General features: G+C 40.5%; 1 protein-coding gene and 1 long non-coding RNA gene across 5 annotated transcripts in view; one reads left to right on the forward strand and one right to left on the reverse strand.

The window, feature by feature from the left end:
* ANO10 (anoctamin 10) overlaps window positions 1–21,647 on the reverse strand; it is a 259,737-nt gene that overhangs the window by 165,510 nt on the left and 72,580 nt on the right. For 3 of the 4 annotated variants that reach the window (XM_074945603.1, XM_074945600.1, XM_074945602.1), the window contains exons 10-11: window positions 13,844–14,035; window positions 11,071–11,199 (exon numbers count right to left, since the gene is read on the reverse strand). In XM_074945603.1, coding sequence (XP_074801704.1) covers window positions 11,071–11,199; window positions 13,844–14,035 — 321 coding nt within the window. Of the gene's footprint in view, window positions 1–519; window positions 2,018–11,070; window positions 11,200–13,843; window positions 14,036–21,647 lie in introns of those variants that run through there. The other variant, XM_074945601.1, reaches the window with a different exon arrangement.
* On the forward strand, window positions 2,863–4,925 carry LOC141981666 (uncharacterized). Its single transcript, XR_012637872.1, has 3 exons — window positions 2,863–2,951; window positions 3,523–3,568; window positions 4,794–4,925. It is a non-coding gene; the product is annotated as an uncharacterized LOC141981666 (long non-coding RNA).

The following is a 21,647-nucleotide window of genomic DNA, read 5'->3' on the forward strand; positions in this document are numbered from 1 at the left end:
ATTTTATGTAGATACTGTTCTGCTGTTTAACAATGCCTGTTGTACTTACGCCAAACAGGAAGTTTCTATTCTTGAGACAACTCTTTAGTCAAAGAATTCCCAGGTTGGGATGAAGAGTTTGAGTGGAGTCCTGAGACAGCATATGGGGAATGGAAGGAATTCTCAACACTGGACAGAAAGCAAGGCAGAACAGATAAGGGTACCAGACCTGTCACAGCCAGCTTGGTACAACTAAAATGATTCTGACTTTGTCTTGTTTTATCTTGTTCCACACTCTCAGGGTCAATGGTGTCAGAGGGTATGCACAGAGAAAGCCCTTCATCAGAGAGGCCAGTCCTCCATCTCCGTCTTAGAGAGAATGAGGAGAGGCCAGTCCTCCATCTCGTCCTCTTCTAGCTTTAGCCCACCTATAGGGGTCAGCTCTTTGAGTCCTCCTTCTCCATTCCAGTCTGTCTTGAAGTAGTTCCTTAGAAACTCTGTAGCTAATCAAATCCTTTTGTATGACATCCATCTCTCTAGTTTTGGGTCTTCCAACCCTTCTCTTACCCTCCACTTCCAACTTTAACATCCTGTTTCCTATATATTCTTCTGATCTTATTTTCACATCCCCAAACAATCTAAGCCTGGATCCCCCTGTCTTTTCTATAATTGGAACCACCTTCACCCTTCCCCTAATTCATTTGTTCTGAACATGATCCATCTTAACATCTTCATTCCTATTGTATTCAAGATCTGCTCCTGTCTCTTTCTCAGTGCCCAGCATTCAGAGCCATACAAAAGTAAAGGCCTAATTACTATCTTGTAGATCTTACTTTTTAATTTAATAGGCATTCTCCTACAGCAGATCACTCTGCTCACTTCTCTCCATTTAGCCCATGCCTTTCCTGTTCTGCTTATATGTTCATCACTGAGCTCACTATCGAACCTAGGTATTTGAACTTCTGTACCTTTAGTAGTAGCTGGCCCTTCAGACTTACAATCTGCTTGTATTCCTGCAAAGCCCATCGAATCTACAGACCATATACTTAGTTTTATTTCATACCATTTCTTTCATGTATACCCCTCTCTCTCTCTAAATCTTCTTCCATTTTCTCTTTGCTCTCCCCCACAAGCACTACATGACATGCAAAAAACATACACCAGGATGCCACTTTCTGGATGTCTTCTGTGAGCGCATCAAGAATCCACGTGAACAAAAAGGGCTTTAGTGCCAAGCCTTGGTGTGCTCCAACTCCTACTAGAAACTGTTCCATTTCTCCACATGGCCTCCTAACTGTGGTAACAGCACCCAGTACATGTCCAGGATGAGTCTGATGTAGTCTTCAAATATCAGTTTCATTCTCATACACTACCCAATGACTTCTCTCAGAAAATGGTTATATGCCTTCTCAAAATCGATAAATACTATGTGCAGGGCTTTCCTCTTTTCTCTGTTTTTTTTTCACAAGCAATCAATGCAAAGATAGGCAAGTCAACAATGGATGCTAACACAAATATAAACGGATGGTCACTGACCTTTACTTCTCTCTATAGTTTTATTCATTACTTTCTCCCAAATCTTCAGTATGTTGGTCATGAGTTTAATGCTCTGGTAATTACCATAGTCTTGTATGACTCCTTTTCTCTTAAATATTGGTACTAATGTGCTTTTTCTCAAGGCATCAGTTATCTTCCCAGACCTCATGATGAAGTTAAATAGTTGTGTCAATATATTAAGCCAAGCACCTCCATACCTCTGCTGGTATGCCATAGAGGCTGAGAGTTTTCTAATTTTTCATATTACTCAATACTTCTGCAACAACTTATTCTAAGACAGGTGCTACCAGACCCACGTTTGGTTTTATTCAGACGGCATGGTTCTTCTGGATTATCTTCGTTCACAAACCTTTCAAAGTAAATTCTCCACTGTTCCTTAATCTGAAGGACCCAGTCTTCCTCTCAAAAATAACTGGTGGCAACGTGGTCCACTTCTGGAAACCCCCAGGTCAGAGATCATCAACTGTGGTGTTTTGTATGCCTGGAAGGTAAGAGGTTGAAATGAGGATGTGACTGGCTACACACCAGTTCCATAGATTCATTTCTTAGGCTCAAAGAGAGAGAGATCTCACCCCACCCAACAACTGATGTAGAATAAGCAAGCTACGTTGTCTGTCATGACTTTGATGGATTTGACCCTGCTTAACTAAAGGAAGTGGATGTAGCCATTCCTAACTGCTCTCAGTTCCAGGAGGTTGACGTGCATAAAGCACTCTTGGACAGAACATTTGCCCTGAATGGTGTGTCCCACTACATGCACTCCCCATCCCAGGCGGGATATAGCCAATTTGTAGTAATGGTAGGGGGAGGTTGGGTGAAAGGGACTCCTGCACAGACTCTGTAAGGGTCTTTCTACCAATTCTAGTACTCAGCAAGGGACAGACACTGCCTTGTCTAGACTGTCCTTGTTTGGGATATAAACTATTCTGAGACATCCTTAGAAGCAGCAAAGATGTAACCTGGCATGTTATCTTACAAAAGTACAAGGTGCCAGATGTCCTAGCAGTTGAAGACAACTTTTTCCCAACATCTGGGGGCTTATTTGAACCGTGGAAATGAGGTCTGTTAGAGTCATAAATCTGTCCACAGGAAGGTAAGCTCTGGCTGTTATAGCACCCAGAGGGGCTCCTATGAAGTCTATCTGTCAATGATTACTCCATGTCAACGTAGGTTGGTGGCTACCACTGGCATAATCTTTGAGGCATGATCCTCTGGGCAGAGGAGAGGCTGAAGGGAAGCACTCAATGCTAGAAGTGATCCTGGCTGACTGTAAAATGAAGAAACCTCTGGTGTGTGGGTGAATTGAGACATGAAAATACGTGTCCTGAAGATAGAGGGCTGCAAACCAATCCACAGATGCCAATGATGAAATTATAGCTGCTAGAGTCATCCTGAATTTCCATGATTTCACAAAGGTATTTAGGATTCTGAGATCTAATATCGGTTCCCATCCCACATCCTTTTTGGGGACCAGAAAATACTTGGAATGGAATCCCTTCCCCCGGGCTAGACTGGAACTGTTTCTATGGCCCCCCATACATACAAGAGAGATGACTTTCTGTCTCAGCAAGTGTTCATGAGGTGTATCCCTGAAAACAGTGGGGAGGAGGGATGGAGGTAAAGAAATGGAGTAATCCGATGTTATGCCTCCAAAACCCATTTATCAGATGTAATCAGATCCCATGCAGGCTGAAAATGGGGGAGAGAGAGAGAGAGAGAGAGAGAGTCCAAAGGGAGGGAAGTGGGTGGAATGGTGCAGATGAAGCTTCCTGCAGAAGGGATGCTCCAGACCCTGAACCAAATTGTCAAAGTTGACATTTGGACAAAGAAGATGGATGGATGGATGATAGCAGTTGCCACAGGCAGTCTGTTCTTGTGATATCTCGGCCTCTTTTAGGAGGTCAGAAGGCCTGTGGTAATTGGAGAACTGAACCAGGTGGGATCTCTACACCATTTGTGACCCGCTAAATTTTCTTTTGTTTGCAGGCATGTATATGTCAAGGGACTGAATGCAGCCCTGGAATCTTTCAAGGTATGGAGAAATTTGTCCACGGACTAAGAGAAGAGAGTAAATTCATAGAAAAGAAGGTATTTTATGGCATTTTAGACCTCCATAGGAAAGCCAAACAGCTGTAGCCAAGAAGCTTTATGCAGTACAGATGGAGTACAGCAGTACAGATGGAAGGGGGACACAGTGTTGGCTGCATCTTGGGAGGCTTACAATAAAGTTCTTGCTAAAAGCTGACCCGCAGTTAAGATGGCCTTGAACTGCTCACAATGTTCCACAGAAAGCTGTTCAATTGTTGAATTTATCATAATTGTGTTGTTATACTTTGCAATTAGGGCTTGGTTATTGTGATCCAAAATTGCAGGGTCGCTGAAGAGTAGCTCTTATGACCAAATAAGTTCAGTCACTTTTGGTCTTTAGTGGAAGGTGTAGACTACATATGATGTCTGCCATGCTCATTGACAGCCTCCAAAACTAAAGAATTTGATGGAGGGTGGGAGAACAAAAAATACAGATTTTTTTACCAGGACATACTACTTCTTATCAGCCTGTTTGCAAGTAGACGGTGTAGTGAAATGAGTTTGCCATATGTTCTTGAAAGAATCCAGTCAGGCTTCATTCACTGGCAGTCACTCAAACAGAGTCTGTAGAATGTCCAAAAGTTTATGTTGAAATCCTGGACCTCCTCTATCAGAATTTGTAATGAATCAGCAATATATTTCATCAGCTCCTGAAACTGCTTGAAATCATCAGTTATAGAAGATGGGGGAGGCATTACAGTCTTATCTCATGACAATGATGAAATGTTAGTTTGTGTTGTCACCTCCTTATCTACTTTACTCTCGTGTTCCTCAACAAACTCCTACTGAGGTTGGGGCTGTTGAGGAGGAAGTGATGGAGCAGGACAGTATCTCCCTCAATGATCTCCTCAGGAGGAGATGGGGGTCTTGAGAACTGCTGGCAACAGGCAGCCCATGGATGCCACTATGACCACTGAGGTGGACCACAAGGCACAGAAGGGAACATCCAGGATTGGTCATGTCAGTAAGGGACACAGTTGTTTCTCCCTTGGAATTTCCCTACAATATAGGCAATTAAAGGATTATTATTACCCTTGTACTTATGGATCCACCTCTGGCTTTCTTTATACACCCATGTTTTTAAAGGGCTAATACCTTGGTAATTTAAAAATCACATGGAGCTGAAATTTGGCGCAAAATCTGTAAGGATTCTTTTTTTTTTTCAACAGCAAATGAAGAAAAAACATTTTGATGATGATGTCACTATGCATCAAGCCATCTCAAACTGTTTTACCTAGAGGTTGACAGGACCCAACATCTCTTTGATTGGGGTATCCAGAAAGCGCAATAGGATGTAGTCAAGATCCTGCTGATAACCCCATATACTCATCAATCTTGGTTCTCCAGCATACTAGAACCAATACTGGAAACCACAAGTCCAAGTTCAAAGTCCACCATCTATCGACTCAGAATCGGGTTGTGATTCTTCACCTACATCCAAAGTCTCTCAGGTTTACAGTTTTGCTTCTGGATTGTTGAGGGCACTGGATCTGCAGTGTTCTGCAGAAGTTCAAAGCCTTTACTGTAAACTAAGGAGGCCTCTGATAAGGAAGATCTGCTGCATGAAATGGAAGTGACTCCATCTGGAAAACTCAGAAAGGAGTAAATCCAAGATGGTTCTCAATCCCTTTGATTATCTGCAGCACTTAAAACAGTTAAAAGGTTAATTTTTGCGCCTTATTAACTAGCTAACATTACTGCTTTTCAACCTCTGGTCAATGGATTTTCAGTTTGTTTCCCCTAGAGAAACAATGTCTAAAAAGGTAACTTCATATATTTTCCAATGTATGAACCACCTCATCACAGATCTAAAAGTGGATTTTATGAAGTTTACTGGGGCTATGGTTGGACCCTTAGTATTATACCATCTCACCATTATACCATGTGAAGATGGCATTCCTTATAACTATGTCAGCCTAGAAATTAGTGAGATCTAGTTCCTGATACCTGATCCTTTATACCACGTTCTATAAGGATACGGTAAGATAGTCCTGCAGTCTCATCCCAAATTCCTATCTATGGTGATCTCTAATGTTCATCTTAAGACAAACCATTAGGTGTCTCCATTTTTTCCCAAACCACATTCATAAACTTGGAAGGTCAGGCTTCATACTTATAGATGTCATACTATTAATTATTACTAATATGGCTAATCCAATCCACAAATCCCTGGAGTTTTTGTGATCCAGAGATAAGATCAAAGATGGGTCCATCTTCCACACAAAAGCTGCCTAAATGGATTCCTAACATTTGTCTACTTCAGCCTGGCAGATGTTCACCTGTCTGTAGAGATTAGGGCACATTTCTTTAGGTCTGAGGTAGACTTCACAGCATGGCTTCACAGCATCTTCATTAATGAATTATTCAAGGATGCTACTTGGAGTTGTATACACACCTTTATGCAACCATAATTCCTACATTTGGCTCCTTCTTTGGGTGGGGGAGTAGTACTGCAATCAGTTTTCAACTAACACTCTTCACACCTCCTAGACTAGTGATCAACAGTGGAAATCCATATGGGCAATTTTCAAAGAAAGACAAATGTTACCTAACATAATAACTACAGTTCTTCAAGATGATTGTTCCTATGAATCCACAAACCCCACCCATGTACCAAACTTCTTCAGAGTCACTTCTCAGGTATTACCACATTAATGTAAGAAACAAGAGGGAGTTTGGGTCCAGTCCCCTTTTGTATTTGTGGGTTTCTGCACAAAAGGAGAAGATGGCTATGCACTTGGACCCAATGGGCATTTGCAGGCTAGAAATTTCCAGGCTTTCACACCCGGGGCACATTTCCCCAAAGAGTGTGGATATGTGATATGGGCACTCTACCTTGGATATAGCTGTGACACTCGGAATACCTTTCTGAGACCTGAAGAAGAGCTCTGTGTAAGCTCAAAAGCTTGTCTCTTTCATCAACAGAAATTGGTTAAATAAAAGATATTACCTCACCCACCTTGCCCAGAGAACTACAGTTATTATGGTAAGTAACTGTTTTAAAGATGTGTTAGGGAATGGCTGACTTTATCCTGCTTGAAGGTATTTACTTTTACTCATTTGTTTGAAAAGTGCACTTGCAGCACTCATTCAGCATCTATCCACAAGTAAAAGAAAAGAAAGACTTTCAATAATTCTGCTGCTGACTGCTAGTTCAAATCATGTTGCCATGGAAGCAGATGTTGGATTGATGAAAATGGGTCAGCTGCTTTAAAATCACTGTTTCAACACTTTGGAAAGTTGGATATTTTAATTCCTTTACTCTGATTTTGCTGATACCATGTTTGTTCCCATAGAAACAGCAGAAAGCGGCATAGTTAGTGGTTTTTAATGTAAAACACTCTTTTTCTTTTCATAAATATATAAGGGTTTGGTACTGAATGCTTACAATGGTGTCATGCAACTCTGCCTTTAGTATTGAATACTGTCAGATGTTACTATATAAACAAATGAGTTCAATTTCAAGAATATTTGTTATTCTACTAAAATAAAAACACCTTTTGGGAAAAAAAGAAAGATGTTTTTTCTGGTTGCTTGGCTCTAGCCAAAAAGTACAATTTCTTTAGTTTTTAATCAAATTTGATTTTATCAAAGAAAGGTAGAACTGTTTAGCCAGATTCTCATTTATAACATATACAAAAACTTTGTTTAGTGACAGTTAAGGTTAAGTCAGGACAACTCAAAATCTGAAAAGCATAGAAATAACAAATTAAGGGAGAAGTCTCTTGCACTCCTTTCATATTGCCCACCGCAGTGGTAATAACACTCCAAATGCCATTAGGCTTTCACTTAGCATCTGTTGGAGATGGAAAGAGCAATATATACTCCAACTTTATCTGTCACTCTAGCGCAAAACCTTAACACAATGACCTGAGATTCTTTTTTAACAACAGATAGGCACATCTGACACATTGGGGACATTTTTCTGCCTTAATGTTGCTGAGGTCCCTATTAAGATTTTCTGCTAGAGTGTGAATTTGATGGGTGCTAGTCCTTGACTGCTTTTTAGAAAGAGTTCATGGATTTAGTCAATAATAAGGATGATAAGCAATGTTCCCTCTAATTTTTTACAGGCTGTGTGTGCAAAAAATTTCTTCTGTGCAAATTTTTGACAGGGCGTGTGCGCAAAAAATTTCTTCTGTGCAAACTGTTGTGCTTCTGTGCAAATTTTTGTGTGTGCGGTGTTTTGCTGTGTGCGCAGGGTTTAAAATCTGTGTGCGCGCACACATGCACACAGCTTAGAGGGAACAGTGATGATAAGGTATATGGGAATATATGAGTTCCTATCTCACCTTTGCTGTCAGTTTAGTCTCCTTATTCCCAGCCCAAGAAACTTTCCCCTAGGTTCAGGAGTATTTGGCAGAAGAGTCAGTCAGTCTCTCTCCCTTTCTCTCTCTCTTGCAGTCAATGAGCAGACATGTCACAACATAACTACTAATTACAACCGGTTCAGTCTGGTGCATTTCTTTTCAATTATGAAGAAAGTTACATTGCCAGAGCAGTGTAAATTGTCTTATGTAAATGAAAAGTAAGCCCATGATGTTTGTCTGTTTCAATATAATTTTTAAAAAAATTAATTTACCAATATACACATCTTTGTGCCACAAAGATTTTATACCAGCTGGAGAACAGGCTTTCTTTCAACTCCACTGTCTTCATATAACATTTCTCAATAACTTGTATTATAGAAAGTTTGCAAAATTATGTCCACTCTACCATTGCCTGATTGATATTGATAACTTTGGACTCAGAAGGCTGTAGAGTTCAAATCATATAAAATTTAAGTTTTTTTTTAAAAAATGGACTACAAAAAATGTGTTTTGGGAGACTGGAAACATTAAAAAAAGTTTTTAAACATCATTTTTAATATTTTTTTCCTTTCGCTCTTTTGCGGTGGGAGCTGGAGTAGACTAACAAAAATCCACATAAACAATCCTGAGTTGGTTTACTATGCTTTGTTTAAAACTTAAGAAAAAGTACATTCTTAACTTCTGAAAAAGGTTTTTAATTTTGTGATTTTCTTATTGTATTTCTCAGACAATTTCTAGTAATGCAATGTAAATCTAAGGGAACCATGGAACCAGTTTGCAGTGATACTTTCAACATTAATTTTAAAAACGTACAGTTTCTGACAAGCTTTTAAATAGTACATCCTGATTTTTAAAAAATCCTAAAAAACAAAAAACAAGTATAAGGGTTTTCATTCTCCTCTGTTTGTAAGGGTCCAACCACAATCACGCTATGTCCAAAAGCACTTTCAAAATTAGATATTCCCTGTTATCAAAGTCAAAGATCCTATTTTCTCAATTTGTAACAAATTGAGAACATAAATCAATAGTCTTACAATGATAAAGAATGCTATACATTACACAACAAAGTAAAAAATTAGCACACTTTAACCTTCTCAAATCCTAAGTGACCATGTCTAATCATGGCTAGCCAGTTCAGGGAAACAAATCATGACTAGCCAGTTCTATAGAATGATTTCAATGTTAATTAAGTATAAAAAGATTACACTATATGGTAATAATTTTATTTACATGCATTATTCCAACATCTTTGTTTGTATTAATAATTAAGTCTAAAACAAACACTAAAATCAATTTACAAGTACAATTACTCTGTTATAAACTTTACAGCACAGAACCAAAATTTACATTTGTATATGAAAAGCAAGAAGAAATAACATCTTCTCTTAAAACAGTTGATCTGTCCTTTCCTGAACGGCTTTCTTCCCTCTGGGAATAAACTTTCCAATCTTAGGGCAAGTCTACACTACAGCGCTACAACAGCGCTCTCCCATCAGCATAATTACTCCACCTCCACGAGAAGTGGAAGTTATGTCAGCTGGAGAGCATCTCCCGTCAAATAGCACCAGCGTGGATAGCGCTTTGGTCGATATAACTTGCGTTGCTCAGGAGGGTGTCTCTTTTCACACCCCTGAAAGATGTAATTTACAACTTAAGCAGTAGTGTAGACCAGCCCTCAGTGTCTTCCTACTCCCCTTCCCACTATTTGCTCATCCAGCATCAGCCTGCTCTCTTGCCTTTCACACAATCTGGCCAATTCTAGGGTGGGACACTTTTCCTCTCCAGTCTTTTGCTATATGGAACATTCCTCTCTCTCTCTCTCCAGCCTCAATATCAAGTGACCATTTCTTTTCAAATCTTTCCCTTTCACTTACTCCTTTTAATTTTTCTCACCCTCTGTCATAATTTACATCTTATATATATTATATACTTGATTTACATCTTTTATAACATTTTTGGATAATTTGTCTGGATTTTCCTCAATAAAAATGGATTTACACAATCTGTAGACCCCATAAAAAGTCTTTATTGATCTGTTGGGGCCACAAACCCCAGTATGAGAGCATCTGACCCCGAGGAATAAAATACACTAAGGGCTCATCTACACTACACAGTTACATCGACGTAAAGCAGCCTATGTTGACCTAATTATGTCAGTGACTACACGACGGCCTTCCTCCTGCCGATGTAATGCCCTACTTCACTAACATAACAACTGCACCTCCACAAGAAGCGTAAGGCTTATGTCCATGTAGTTCGGGCGATGCATCCCTTACATCAGCTGCCTTGTCACTTTCATGGCAGGAGCCATGAAAGTGACAAGAAAGCTGGACAGTTAGAGCCCTGCTGCCCCCACTCCTCTGGAGAGCTGGGCGGCTTCGGACCCAGCTTCCAGCTGGGGTGAGAAGCCCGGAGGCAGCCCTTTCTCCCCACCTCCCACCAAGCAGGGCAGCCTTGTCAATTTCACAGCTCAGTGAGCAGTGAATTTGACAAGGCTGCAAGGCTTTCCGCTGCTCCACGCAGGGAACAGGGGCAGGGGGCGAGAAGCCCCAGGTAGCCTCCCTCCACTCTCGGCGGGGAATGGGGAGAGGATGGGGGAGGCAGCCTGGCGAGAGCCCAGGGGCCTGTGGGGAAGCCAGACTCCTGGCAGGGAGCTGCCAGCGGAGCTGAGAGACCGGGCTGTCAGCTCCCCACACTGCCCCTTTTAGGTCAGTGCAAGCACTCCTGGTGAGGACACAGTCCACCAACCCAAGGAGGGTAGTGTGAACATGCACCACATCAGTAATTACTGAGGTGGCTGCAAGTTGACCCAATATAGCTCAATTAGGGTATGTCTACACTAAGTTTATTCTTGTGTTAGTACTATTAAATCCTTCTTGAAATATATAATGCAACATACACATAATATTTCAGACTGTGTGGCAAAGCATAGGTGCAACATCCATAGTAGATGAAAGCGCCAAGAATAAAAATTTAATCTAAGAGTAAAACAATGAAAAACCCATTCTGATGCTAGAATTTCCATTTCCTGGTAAATGAAAGAAAAAGATATGACAAATGAGATATTAGAAATTCCAAGTGATGTAAATGCCATTTGCTACTAAAAAACATGTAGATATTTAAATCTCATACTTACTTCCACCAATACCACAATCAAAATAAGGTCCGTTTTTGAATCTGGAAAAAGTGCATTTACTTGTGGAGACAATCCAATCAGTGCACAGTTAGTAACTACTGATATAACACTCATAGTTTCAAAAGCCAACTGAAATAAAACAAAAATGGAATATAATTAGTATCAATATGTCTACTTCCTCCAGTCCTCTTGCTCCTCTTGGGACAAGGTTTCTCCCACATGTACCAAGTTCTGACAGACCCAACATTTTTACCCTCCTTTTTCTTTTACATTACACTTCTACCGGATGAAAAGTTGAACAGATTCTATCAGGAACCTGTCAACATCTCCTCTTAAATGGATAAGCAGGGTCCACAACAAGGCTTACACCATCACAAAACCCATCATTAGCACCCTCCAAACCGTACCTCTACAGCAGTGGTTCTTAACCTGGGGTGCATGCACGCCCTGGGAGTGCAAGATGCCCTTTCTGGAGGTGCGAGACATGCCAGATTTTTTTAGAAGGTAAATCATCGAAAACACAAATTAAGCACAGGCATGTAAATACAACTACTTTGTTTCATCAAACCTATGTATTTATTAACATTATACATTTTTTAACAATTACTGTAATACACAAACAAAAAAATATATCAAGGTTTAAAGAACTGACCTACTTCAATGATTTTTGAGAAGGGGTGCGAGAACATATTTTGATTTTTGATAAGGGGTGTGAGAACATATTTTGAGAACCAAAGGGGTGCAGGCTGCAGTAAAAGGTTAAGAACCACTGCTCTACAGCTATGGTTGGCTCTTCTTTGTGTTTGCTGGGGAAAATTCAAGCACCGTTCGTCACAATATGATGAACATTTCATAGGCCCTGAAAGTTGTTTTGGGACCATTTACATCTCACAAGCTAGATTCGCAGGATATGAAATCATCTCCCTGAAAATCAGAATTAACTCAAAGGGAAAAAAAGGCTGAATGGCATCCCTATCTTTAGTACTTTCATCTGACCCAGAACATGAGCATGGAAACGGTAGCACATACTCCTACAGACCAGCCGCCCGACTGACTGGTGTACAGTGTGTTCCTAAGGGAAAGCCACCTCTGACGTAATCAGTGTCAAAGAGCGAAGTTTTAATCAGGGGTACTTTAGCATTTAAATCTGACTTTAAAAAGAAATTTTCTGGTGTCCTGTGCTGAGGTTTAGACTGCATCTTCAATATTAAGTATTGGAATATTAAGTATATGAAAACACCAGGGGAATTCAGAATAAGATTTTTAAACAACTCGTTCCGCCAGCCAAAACTTGTTGGAATAAAATGAGCCATGTTTTCAAACGTAAATACACAGAATTTTATGCTTTCATCTGTACATCAAGCATTTACATGTGCACGCCAGCAAGGTGACTGACTTGTTAGGTGCATGTTCACAGGCAGCTGATTTACACGGACATAAATGGATGTGTATGTTATTTTTTATTTACAGTAGCACACGTGCTAGGAACTTTCTACACTTTCAAGAAAGATGAATCCTGCACTGAGGAGCTCATAATCTAAAAAGCATGCATAAAATAGGTGCATGCTAATATAACTGCAATATTGTGCATACCTTTGAAAATCTGACCTATAAATGAGAAATTTTCCTATCAGTAAAGGAGACTGGCAAAATGTAGTGTCTGCCATGATGAATCAGCAGAAACAACATTCACTATGACAATAAATCATTGACTCAGCTTGGCCAATACAATAATTCAAATGGTTCTTTACACAGAACACCCTCTATCTAATCTAACACCTTACTACTGCACCTCATATACAAAATTAAATACTAAAAGTCCTGAATTTACTTTCTTATATTCATAAAACTAAACACATTCCCACAATTCACTGAAAAGAATGATATAAAAAGAGTGTAAAAAAAACTATTAAATTCAATAAGACTTCTCTAAGAGATCATCTACACTGCAGAAAGGAACTGTGATTTAAAGTAAATTAAAACATGTTAGTTAATATAAACATTTTCAAAGACCACTAAACACCTAGTACATACAGAGACAATAAGGTTTTAAAATATTAGCTGGTTGTGGCTACTTCTATGTGGTCAGCCCAAAAGGCATATTGTAAATGTATACCATGTGCAGTTGCTGTCCAGCATCACCCCTTAGTGTTATCTAGCAATATAGTGCTTCAAATATAACTCCATCCCAGTGAATATCTGTGTGCATTTCTAATGATTTTTTCTCAAAATGATTTGTGTATTTTTTCAAGATTAATCTCCTTTGTTGTTTCCTATTCGTATATCTAATTTCTGTCATTTTGTATTCCCACCCTCACAATATTATCAACACCTCCCAATTTAAAATAATATACTAATTTAATTGTTGTGCTCTTTGTCCCCCCTTCCATATTATTAGGGAAGATGTTAAATAAAACTGGGTCTAACACAAACCACCCACTTGACACCACCCGCAACCTATTTCACACTCACTAACATCTTATTACTTGCATGGGATACTGCAGTCTTAAAAAGAAGCTGCTGTCTCTTGCAACTCAATATGAATGCAATATATGCAGTCCAAAAAACCCAAAGGAAGATGGGATTAAGGAAGACAACTCAGAATGGCAGATAGTTGAAAACCCTACAATCCTGCTAGAAATGGGTAATGTCCTAAGGCACTGAAGAGGAGAGGTGTCTCAAGTACACTCTAACAGCAATTGATGGAGCAACAAGCAGCCTAAGCTTATGGTAACATACAAGGGCAAACAGAGAAAAGTGAAAACCAGGTTACCTGCCAAACTCCAATATTTGCTGTGGGTTGTGAAAATGGACGTTTGAAGACCCTGCACATTTTTAAGGCATCAGAATACATCTCTGTGATGTTGTTTAGCACTGCGAAGACAGCTGCTAAAGGATACACACATGAGAAAAGACTCACGTAGCCAAACTGTAAGAACAACTCCAAGTAATCATCAAAGGTGCCCTGAAAAACAGAGACAAAATAAGCACATTTTATCCTTTCTAAATATATGACGAAAAGCAGAATCAACAAGATGGTAACCACATGTTTTCCTCCCCAGCCCTACTCAATTGTTCAGGAAGGAGTGGTAGGGGAACCCAAAGCACTCATCCTCTAAATTACTTAACTTTGGTCTAATCTGGAGTTAATTATTCCAATCCTGTTTACGATGGGGGCAAGAGTGTTCTTTTGGTCAAAAGGACTTTCTACAATATTACCAATAAATACCTTTATTATTGGTATAAAACATTAAAAAACATGAACTAATCCTACAAACAGGTTTAGATATTCAATCTTTGCAGTACCTCAGTGAAGGAGTAACTACAGACAAACCACAGTGTAGGTAAGATGTTGCCATGACTTTAAACTAGTATGACAACCTTCAAAGAGCTGTGCAACAAGCTGTTTGTACTGTTGTTGTAACAGTGTTGATCCCAGGATATTAGAGAGACAAAGGTGGGTGAGGTAATGTCTTTTACTGGACCAACTTCTGTTAGTAAAAGAGAAAAGAAGAGCTCTATGTAAGTTCAAAAGCTTGTATCTTTCCCCACCAGAAGTTGGTCCAATAAGAAATATTACCTTACCAACCTTGTCCCTCTAAGAAAAGTGTTATCATTTCAGACTGCCAGCGTGAATGATAAACAAAAGCAACTGTAGGCTGATGTACATGTAAACTTTTTCTTGTCCTTCTGAGCTATGTCATATTAAAATCAAAAGGCAAAGTTAGTAGCCTGCAGCCTGCTTGAGAGGACAAACACTGAAACAATAGCATGGCAAGTCAGAAGCAGTTCTGGCAACTGAACAGAATACCAAATGCATGTAACAAGTGTGTCCTGAGCACATCTGCAAAATACCTATCATCTAACCTTTAAACCAACAGTTTGGATAGCTAATCAATCCTTTTATTGTGACAAATTTCATAGTCAATTAATAAAATGCTTTTATAAAATATTTTTAATTCCTATTTAAGAAAAAATCATCTAACATTACAAAATAGTATAACACCTTTTAAGAAAAAGTGTCCATTGCATAAGAGAACAGTTATGTTTCCTTTCTGACCATGAAAAGCCATCAAATGGATTCCATTTTAACTATTTTTTGCTATGCAGTGTTCCCTCAAAGAGAGACGCGTTTAGCATATTTCATTTTGAGAGGGGAAAAAATAAAGATTAGAGAGTATTTTAAATAATTAGTGAGGATCATGAAAAAAGAAAGAAAGCCATTTTTGGCTCTGTATCAGTAGCATGCCTCTTTTCAGTCAGTCTGCTGGAAGCTGAGCTGTCAAGCTGGCTAGTCTCTCTAGTATCTAATGTACTTTCACCAGCAAAACACAAAGAGGCAGTAGAAGCCTACAAGCTCAAAATCAGCTCATGGATATGGGAGAAGGGGCCATTTCAGCTACATTCCCCAGTCAAGATCACTGTTAAGCAGCATAGCATAGCTGTGTCTGATAAGCTATTTAATTTACGGATTAGACCCCAGGGGAGCTAACCTTTAAAAACCCTGAGATATACCCACAGAAATATTTTACATAAACTCTGAATTTTACTTCCCGCTTGTTTAAGGATACTTGCCAAGTGTCACTCAACTAGAGTGACAGTAACACATTTGCCCTTGTTGTCACAATCACCCAAACAGTGCTGCAGGCAGTGAGCAAAGTTTTCCTTTCAGCTCCTCCCCTTGATTACTGCAGGCTACTCCTGGAGCTGCTCCCTCACCCCATCCACATTGTAGCTATGTCTACACGACAGTTTATGTCGGCATAACTTGTGTCACTCAGGGCATACGTTACACCAACATAAGTGCCAGTGTGGACAGCACTATGTCAGCGGGAGAGCTTTCTGCCAGCATAGCTTCTGCCGCTCGCTGAGGCGGTTTTATTATGCCAATGGGAGAGCTCTCTCCTGTCGGCATAGAGCATCTTCACCAGATGCGCTGCAGCGGTGCAGCTGTAGCGCTGTACATATAGACATGCCCTTTTAAGACTCTCAGTGCAGCACAGAGGGGAGGAATAGGTGGCCACCACTACTACTTCCTAGCCCTGAGCAGCTATGTTTAAGCATAAGACAATGGATTTTCAGAAGTCTTCACACTGTACACTAGTACTTAAAATAGAGATCCTCTCAGGGATAGCTCCATTCCCAACCTCCGAGTCTTATTTCCACAACTTCCTTGTGAAAATTACAATAATCAGCTATATAAGGTAGTAAAAGGAGGAAAGTATTAAAGAGACAAGATGCACTTTAGTGCAATGGGTGTAGCAGTTTGAGTAGGACCATCTTCCCCTCCCCTCCCATTTTTATATCTTCTACCTAAAATAAAGCCCTACACTATTAGTATTTAAGTCTCCTCTTATCCCAACAGCACTCAACAGTTTTATTCTCTCCATGTTGCAGTTTGGATCTGCCTTGTTTGTTTGGTACCCTTCCAATTTTGGATCTGCATGATGATATTTATGCCCCAAAATATCCAACAAAGATAAGTATGAAGCAATCTGACAGGACTAAGAGATTGGGACTGAGGACTACTCTGCTTTTTTGAAGTGTAGTTGGCCGAAAGTCACTGGAAATCCTACAATGATTCTATGCTATACTCCTGGAAATATCAGCATTTAAAGACAGACAGATGTTTCTCCCTTGTGAAAGCTGTAATTCTAGAAATACTCTGTTGACCACCAATAGTTCACTGTTTGAAAACCACTGGTATAATACGGCACTTTCACTATTACAATGCAGAGCTATTGTTAGTTTTCAGATGGGAAATAAAACTGAGCCCTTAAATACATGTAATCTAGTGAACTGAGATTGGGCCTGTGTGCATTTGGGCAAATTACTTAATCCCTCTGAATCTTAGTGTCTGCATATGTTAAATGTGAGTAATATTTACCTTTCTGCCAAGGGTGTTGTGAGCATTAATACTTATACAACTTTTAAGATGTAAAAACACTATTCAAATACTCTCCTCATGCTTCTAAATTCTGCAGCATTTTATGCAACAAGAGGAGCGTTTGACCTGTTGTTCTAGGCAAATTCCAAATTGTGTCATGAACTATTGCCTACTAGAGATAAATTACTTAACTGTAATACTTATTCTCTGAAACTATATATTATAATGCATTAACATTTTTGGCTCTGTGCTTCCAGCATCTGACCAAGCAGGAATTCCTATGGGTAAAAGTTCTAAGCCTCTGGGGAACCCTTACGGGCAACTCACAAAGTTCTGGGGTCAATGCCCTATGCTCTCCTGTCAGTTCCTTAAAAAAAAAACAAAAAAAAAAAACAGGAAGAGGTAATTTCCAAAAATAAAGTCAATTAAAATACAGTTTAAAAAATTGTGCAAAAAATTACAGAACACTCTAAACAATGAGGAGAAGAGGGTGGGGAAATAGCCATCTACTGGGAGATTTCATATATATCTTCAGAGAAAAATAATTACTGCTAAGTAATTTTATTTTCTCCAGAGATGAACTTTCTCCCCGTGAACTCCCCAACCCAAGGAGAGTAGAAAAGTTTGAAGGTGGTTTATAAGGTTGAAAAAATGTAATGGATATAACTGCCAGCAGGACAAGAAAGCAATGCCCTGGACAGTGACAACAGCAATAAAGGGAGGATACTTTCCTGTTCTATAACTATACATACCATGCACCCGAGGTTGAAATTTTTTTCCAGCAGCATCCGTTGGTCCACACCTATGCCATTCACCTCTTTGTGCACTGATCCAAGGAAACAATGGGCAGTGAGGACTGACTGCCTCTCCAGTTCCTTCGCTACCAAAAATCAAGTCATGCCCTGAAGCAGAGGGGAAGCGTGGGCAGGTACTGGAATACAGATAGGGGCCACACATCTTGAAGAACTCTAGTTACAGAACAGGTAAGTAACTTTACTTTCTTCTTCAAATGCTGGTCCCTATTTGTATTCCAGTGTGGGTTATCAAGGAGCAGGATCTATTACTGAAGTGCATGCGAGGACAACAGGGGGAAAACAGCCAACATGAACACAACAATATCCAGGGAAGCTTCAGTTGCCGAGGCCTGAACTGTAGCTTAAATGTCTGGAAAAGGTATGTATCAAGCTCCACGTGGCAGCTTTGCCAATTTTACCAATGTGAACATCTTTCAACAAGATACTGAAGCTGCCTGGGCTCTGGAAGAGTGAACTCTCACATCTTGTGGTGAGCTAGTGTTGGCTAACTCATAACACAGGAAGTTGCATCCAGATATCCATTCAGAGAGCCTTTGGGATATTACAGCTTTACTTCTCATCTATTCTGCTAAACGAAACAATAACCTAGGTTTCTTTCTGAACAGTTTTGTCCTCTGCAGATAGAAAATCACTGCTCTGAGACTATCCAGGGAATGTAGACATTTGTCTTCGTTAGAAGTGTATGGTTTCTGAAAGAAGGTATGTAAGTTAATAGTTTGAGGTGAAAGTCTGAAATCACCCTGGGAGTAAACTTAGTTGGCAGTCTCAATATGATCTTATCCTTGTGTAAAACTGTGTATAGTTTATCTGCCATAAGGGCTCCTAGCTCTCCCACCCATCTCACAGAGGTGGTGGCTATTAAAAAAGGCTACTTTCATGGAGAGATGCTATAGCAAGCTGGATGCTAAATGGAGTTTTCGTGATCGTTGATAGGACAAGATTAAGGTCCCACATTGGAGGTGGTTTGCTTACAGGTGGAATGGTCTGAAGCAAGCATTTCAGGAAGCAGAGAGTAATAGGACGTGCAAAAATTGAGTAGTTATTGATCAGGGAATGGCAGGTACTGATAGCTACAAAGTGAATGCGTATTGAGTTGAGAGAGAATCCTGAGATCTTTAAGGATATGAGGTAGTCCAGGATAGCAGGGATGTCTGATTCCTCTGAAGAAGTGTGCTGGTTATGAGCCCACATGGAAAAATCATTTCCACTTGACTGCATAACTGCATTTTAGTAGACTCCTTTCTACTGCTGTTGAGAATAGCCTGGACATTTCTGGATATCTCTCAAGCATTTATTCTCTAAGCTCAATGCTCATGCAAACACCAGGTTGGCAGTGCAGTGAGTCTGGATTGGAATGCTTGATTCTGCCTTTGTGTTGTGTCAACAGGTCTGGAACGTTGACGTGTAGATGAGCTAACAACTGAAGAAGGCTAGGAAACCAGAATTGCCCTGGGCCACTTAGGAGTGGGGTCATGCTGATCACACCTTGCCCTGCTGGATTCTTCTTGTTACCTCAAGTCCTGAGGAGATGGAGGAAAGACGTACATTAGTTGTCCTGACCAGTGAACCAGAAGCACATCTCCCATGGAGTTCTGACCCAAGCCCCTCCCCATGCCCTCGCCCCAAGCAATATTTCAGGCACTTTTTCTTCTTGCAGGAAGCGAAGAAGTCACAGGAGGGGGACCCCCACAGATGGAATATTGTCTGTATTACTGAGTCATGAAGTTCCCACTCATGGTCCTGAGAGAAGCACCTGCTGAGGCTGTCCAGCCAGGTGCTGTTTATTTCTGGTAGCAGCACTGCTGATGTTGAATTCACCAGTTCCATAGTTTTACAGCATTACAGTGAGGTGGATCTCATGCCTCCCCATTTGTTTATATACAACACAGTGGTAATAATGTCCAGCATCATTAGAATGTGGCAAGACTATACGAACATGAAAAAAAAATGCTTGAAAGCCTCCCAAACTGCTCTCAATTCAAGATGGTTTATGTCCATTCTGTTTTCTTTTGCTGACCATGTGCCGTGAACAACCCAGCCAAACATGGAGGCATCTGTGATGACAGTCTTCTGTCATAAGGTTGGCGAGAACGGGACTCTTGCACACATGATTCTCATTCTCCCACCAACTCAGGGAGGCCCTAACCTCTTGAGGGAGGGAGAGTCGTTGATTCATAACGTCTCTGGCTAGTAATTAAACTGAGCAAAACTTGGCCTGTAGATAGCAAACACATAACTTCACAAATGGGGTTATGTAAGTACAAGTATATGACCCAGAAGGATGAGACAGGAGCAGATTTGCATTTGTGGGCTCAGCCTGAGTTGCACAGCAAGATGTTTGATAGCCTGGAACCTGTCCTGCAGGAGAAATGCTTTGGCTGGAATCAAGTCCAGGGTTGCTCCTATAATTCTATGGACTGGGGTTGGCACCAAAGTGGAATTTTCTAAGTGTATGCGCAGACTGCTGGAGGTTGATCAGTTGCTTGGTTGCTGAAAGCATCTCCTGGTAAGATTTCCCTGTCAGTAGCCAGTTGTTTAATCAGGGGAAGACTGATGATCCATGACAATGGAAGCGAGCTGCTATGACCAAGAGAACTTTGGTAAATTTACCCTTGGTGCTGTTGGAAGACCAAAGGGAAGCAACTTGTATTGGAAATGTTCATTCTCTATGATGAATCTCAGGAACCATCTGCGAGAGGGGTGGATGTCTATGTAAAAATAGGCATCCTTCATATTGTCAGCCATGAACCAATCCCTTCTGGACAATGAGGGGATGATAGATACCAAAAGTAACCATTCTAAATTTCATCTTGCAAATAAAGATATTGAGTTGTCTTTGGTCTAAAATGGATCTCCAGTCCCCTTTCTTCTTTGGTATGGGGAAGTAATTTGAGTGGAACACCTTCCACCAGTGTTGTAGAGGTACTGGTTCTATGGCTTCTCGAATAAGGAGGGAGACTGCTTCTTGGGAGAGCATCCTGTTGTGAGAGGGATGCTTGAAGAGGGAAGAGAAAGGGGACTTTTGGAGGGGGAAGAGAAAAGAACCCAGGGATGTAGCCTGAATGTATTATATCAAGTTCCCATTTGTCTGTTATGATGGCCTTCCAAGTATGGAAAAAATGGGCCATCACAACAGACAAATGGGTACTTGATATAAAAGAGCAGACTTGGGTAGTGTGAATGGCATCTGCAGTTGACACTGGAAAGGCATGTTGGAGGAGCCATTTGTTTACTGCGCTGTATATTCTGCTTCTTTGTCAGAAGCTCCTAAGCCTATTGACAGAAGAAGGACTTGGAGCACTGTATGAGGTCTGCAGGATGTTGTTCCCTCTCTTCAGGCCTTGGCTGTCAATTTCTAATGCGCACAGGGTTGCCCTTGAGTCTTTTAGTGAGTGCAAAGACTTGTCTGTCTTGTCATTGAAGACATTATTCCCTTTGAAGGGCAGATCCTCCCTTTGTGGCTTGTAAATTGCAAGGAAATCCCAAAGAGTGAAGCCATGGCTCTCTGCACATAACTATTGCTGAAGCCATGACTCATGATGCTGCCAGCTGCATCTACGGAAGACTGCAGGGTTGATCTGGCTATCAGCTTTCCTGCCTCAATCAATGCCTGGAACTGCACTTTGTGTTCCTGTCTGCAAATCCTTGGAATTTAGAACAATTAATAAAGTTGTATTTTGAAAGTAGAGCTTGTGTCTCAGCTATTCTAAATTGCAGGCTGGTTGATGTAAAGATCTTCGTGTGCAACAGGTATATCCCTCTATTTGAGGGAGGAGATCTGGCCTGGTGCTGTCTGCTCCTTTCCATCTGGGCCTGAACTGGGGAGTTTGGGATCAGGTGGGTATACAAAAATTCTCGTCTCTTGATGGCACTTA

Source organism: Natator depressus, chromosome 2, assembly GCF_965152275.1.
Source record: "Natator depressus isolate rNatDep1 chromosome 2, rNatDep2.hap1, whole genome shotgun sequence".
NCBI classification, from domain to species: domain Eukaryota; kingdom Metazoa; phylum Chordata; order Testudines; family Cheloniidae; genus Natator; species Natator depressus.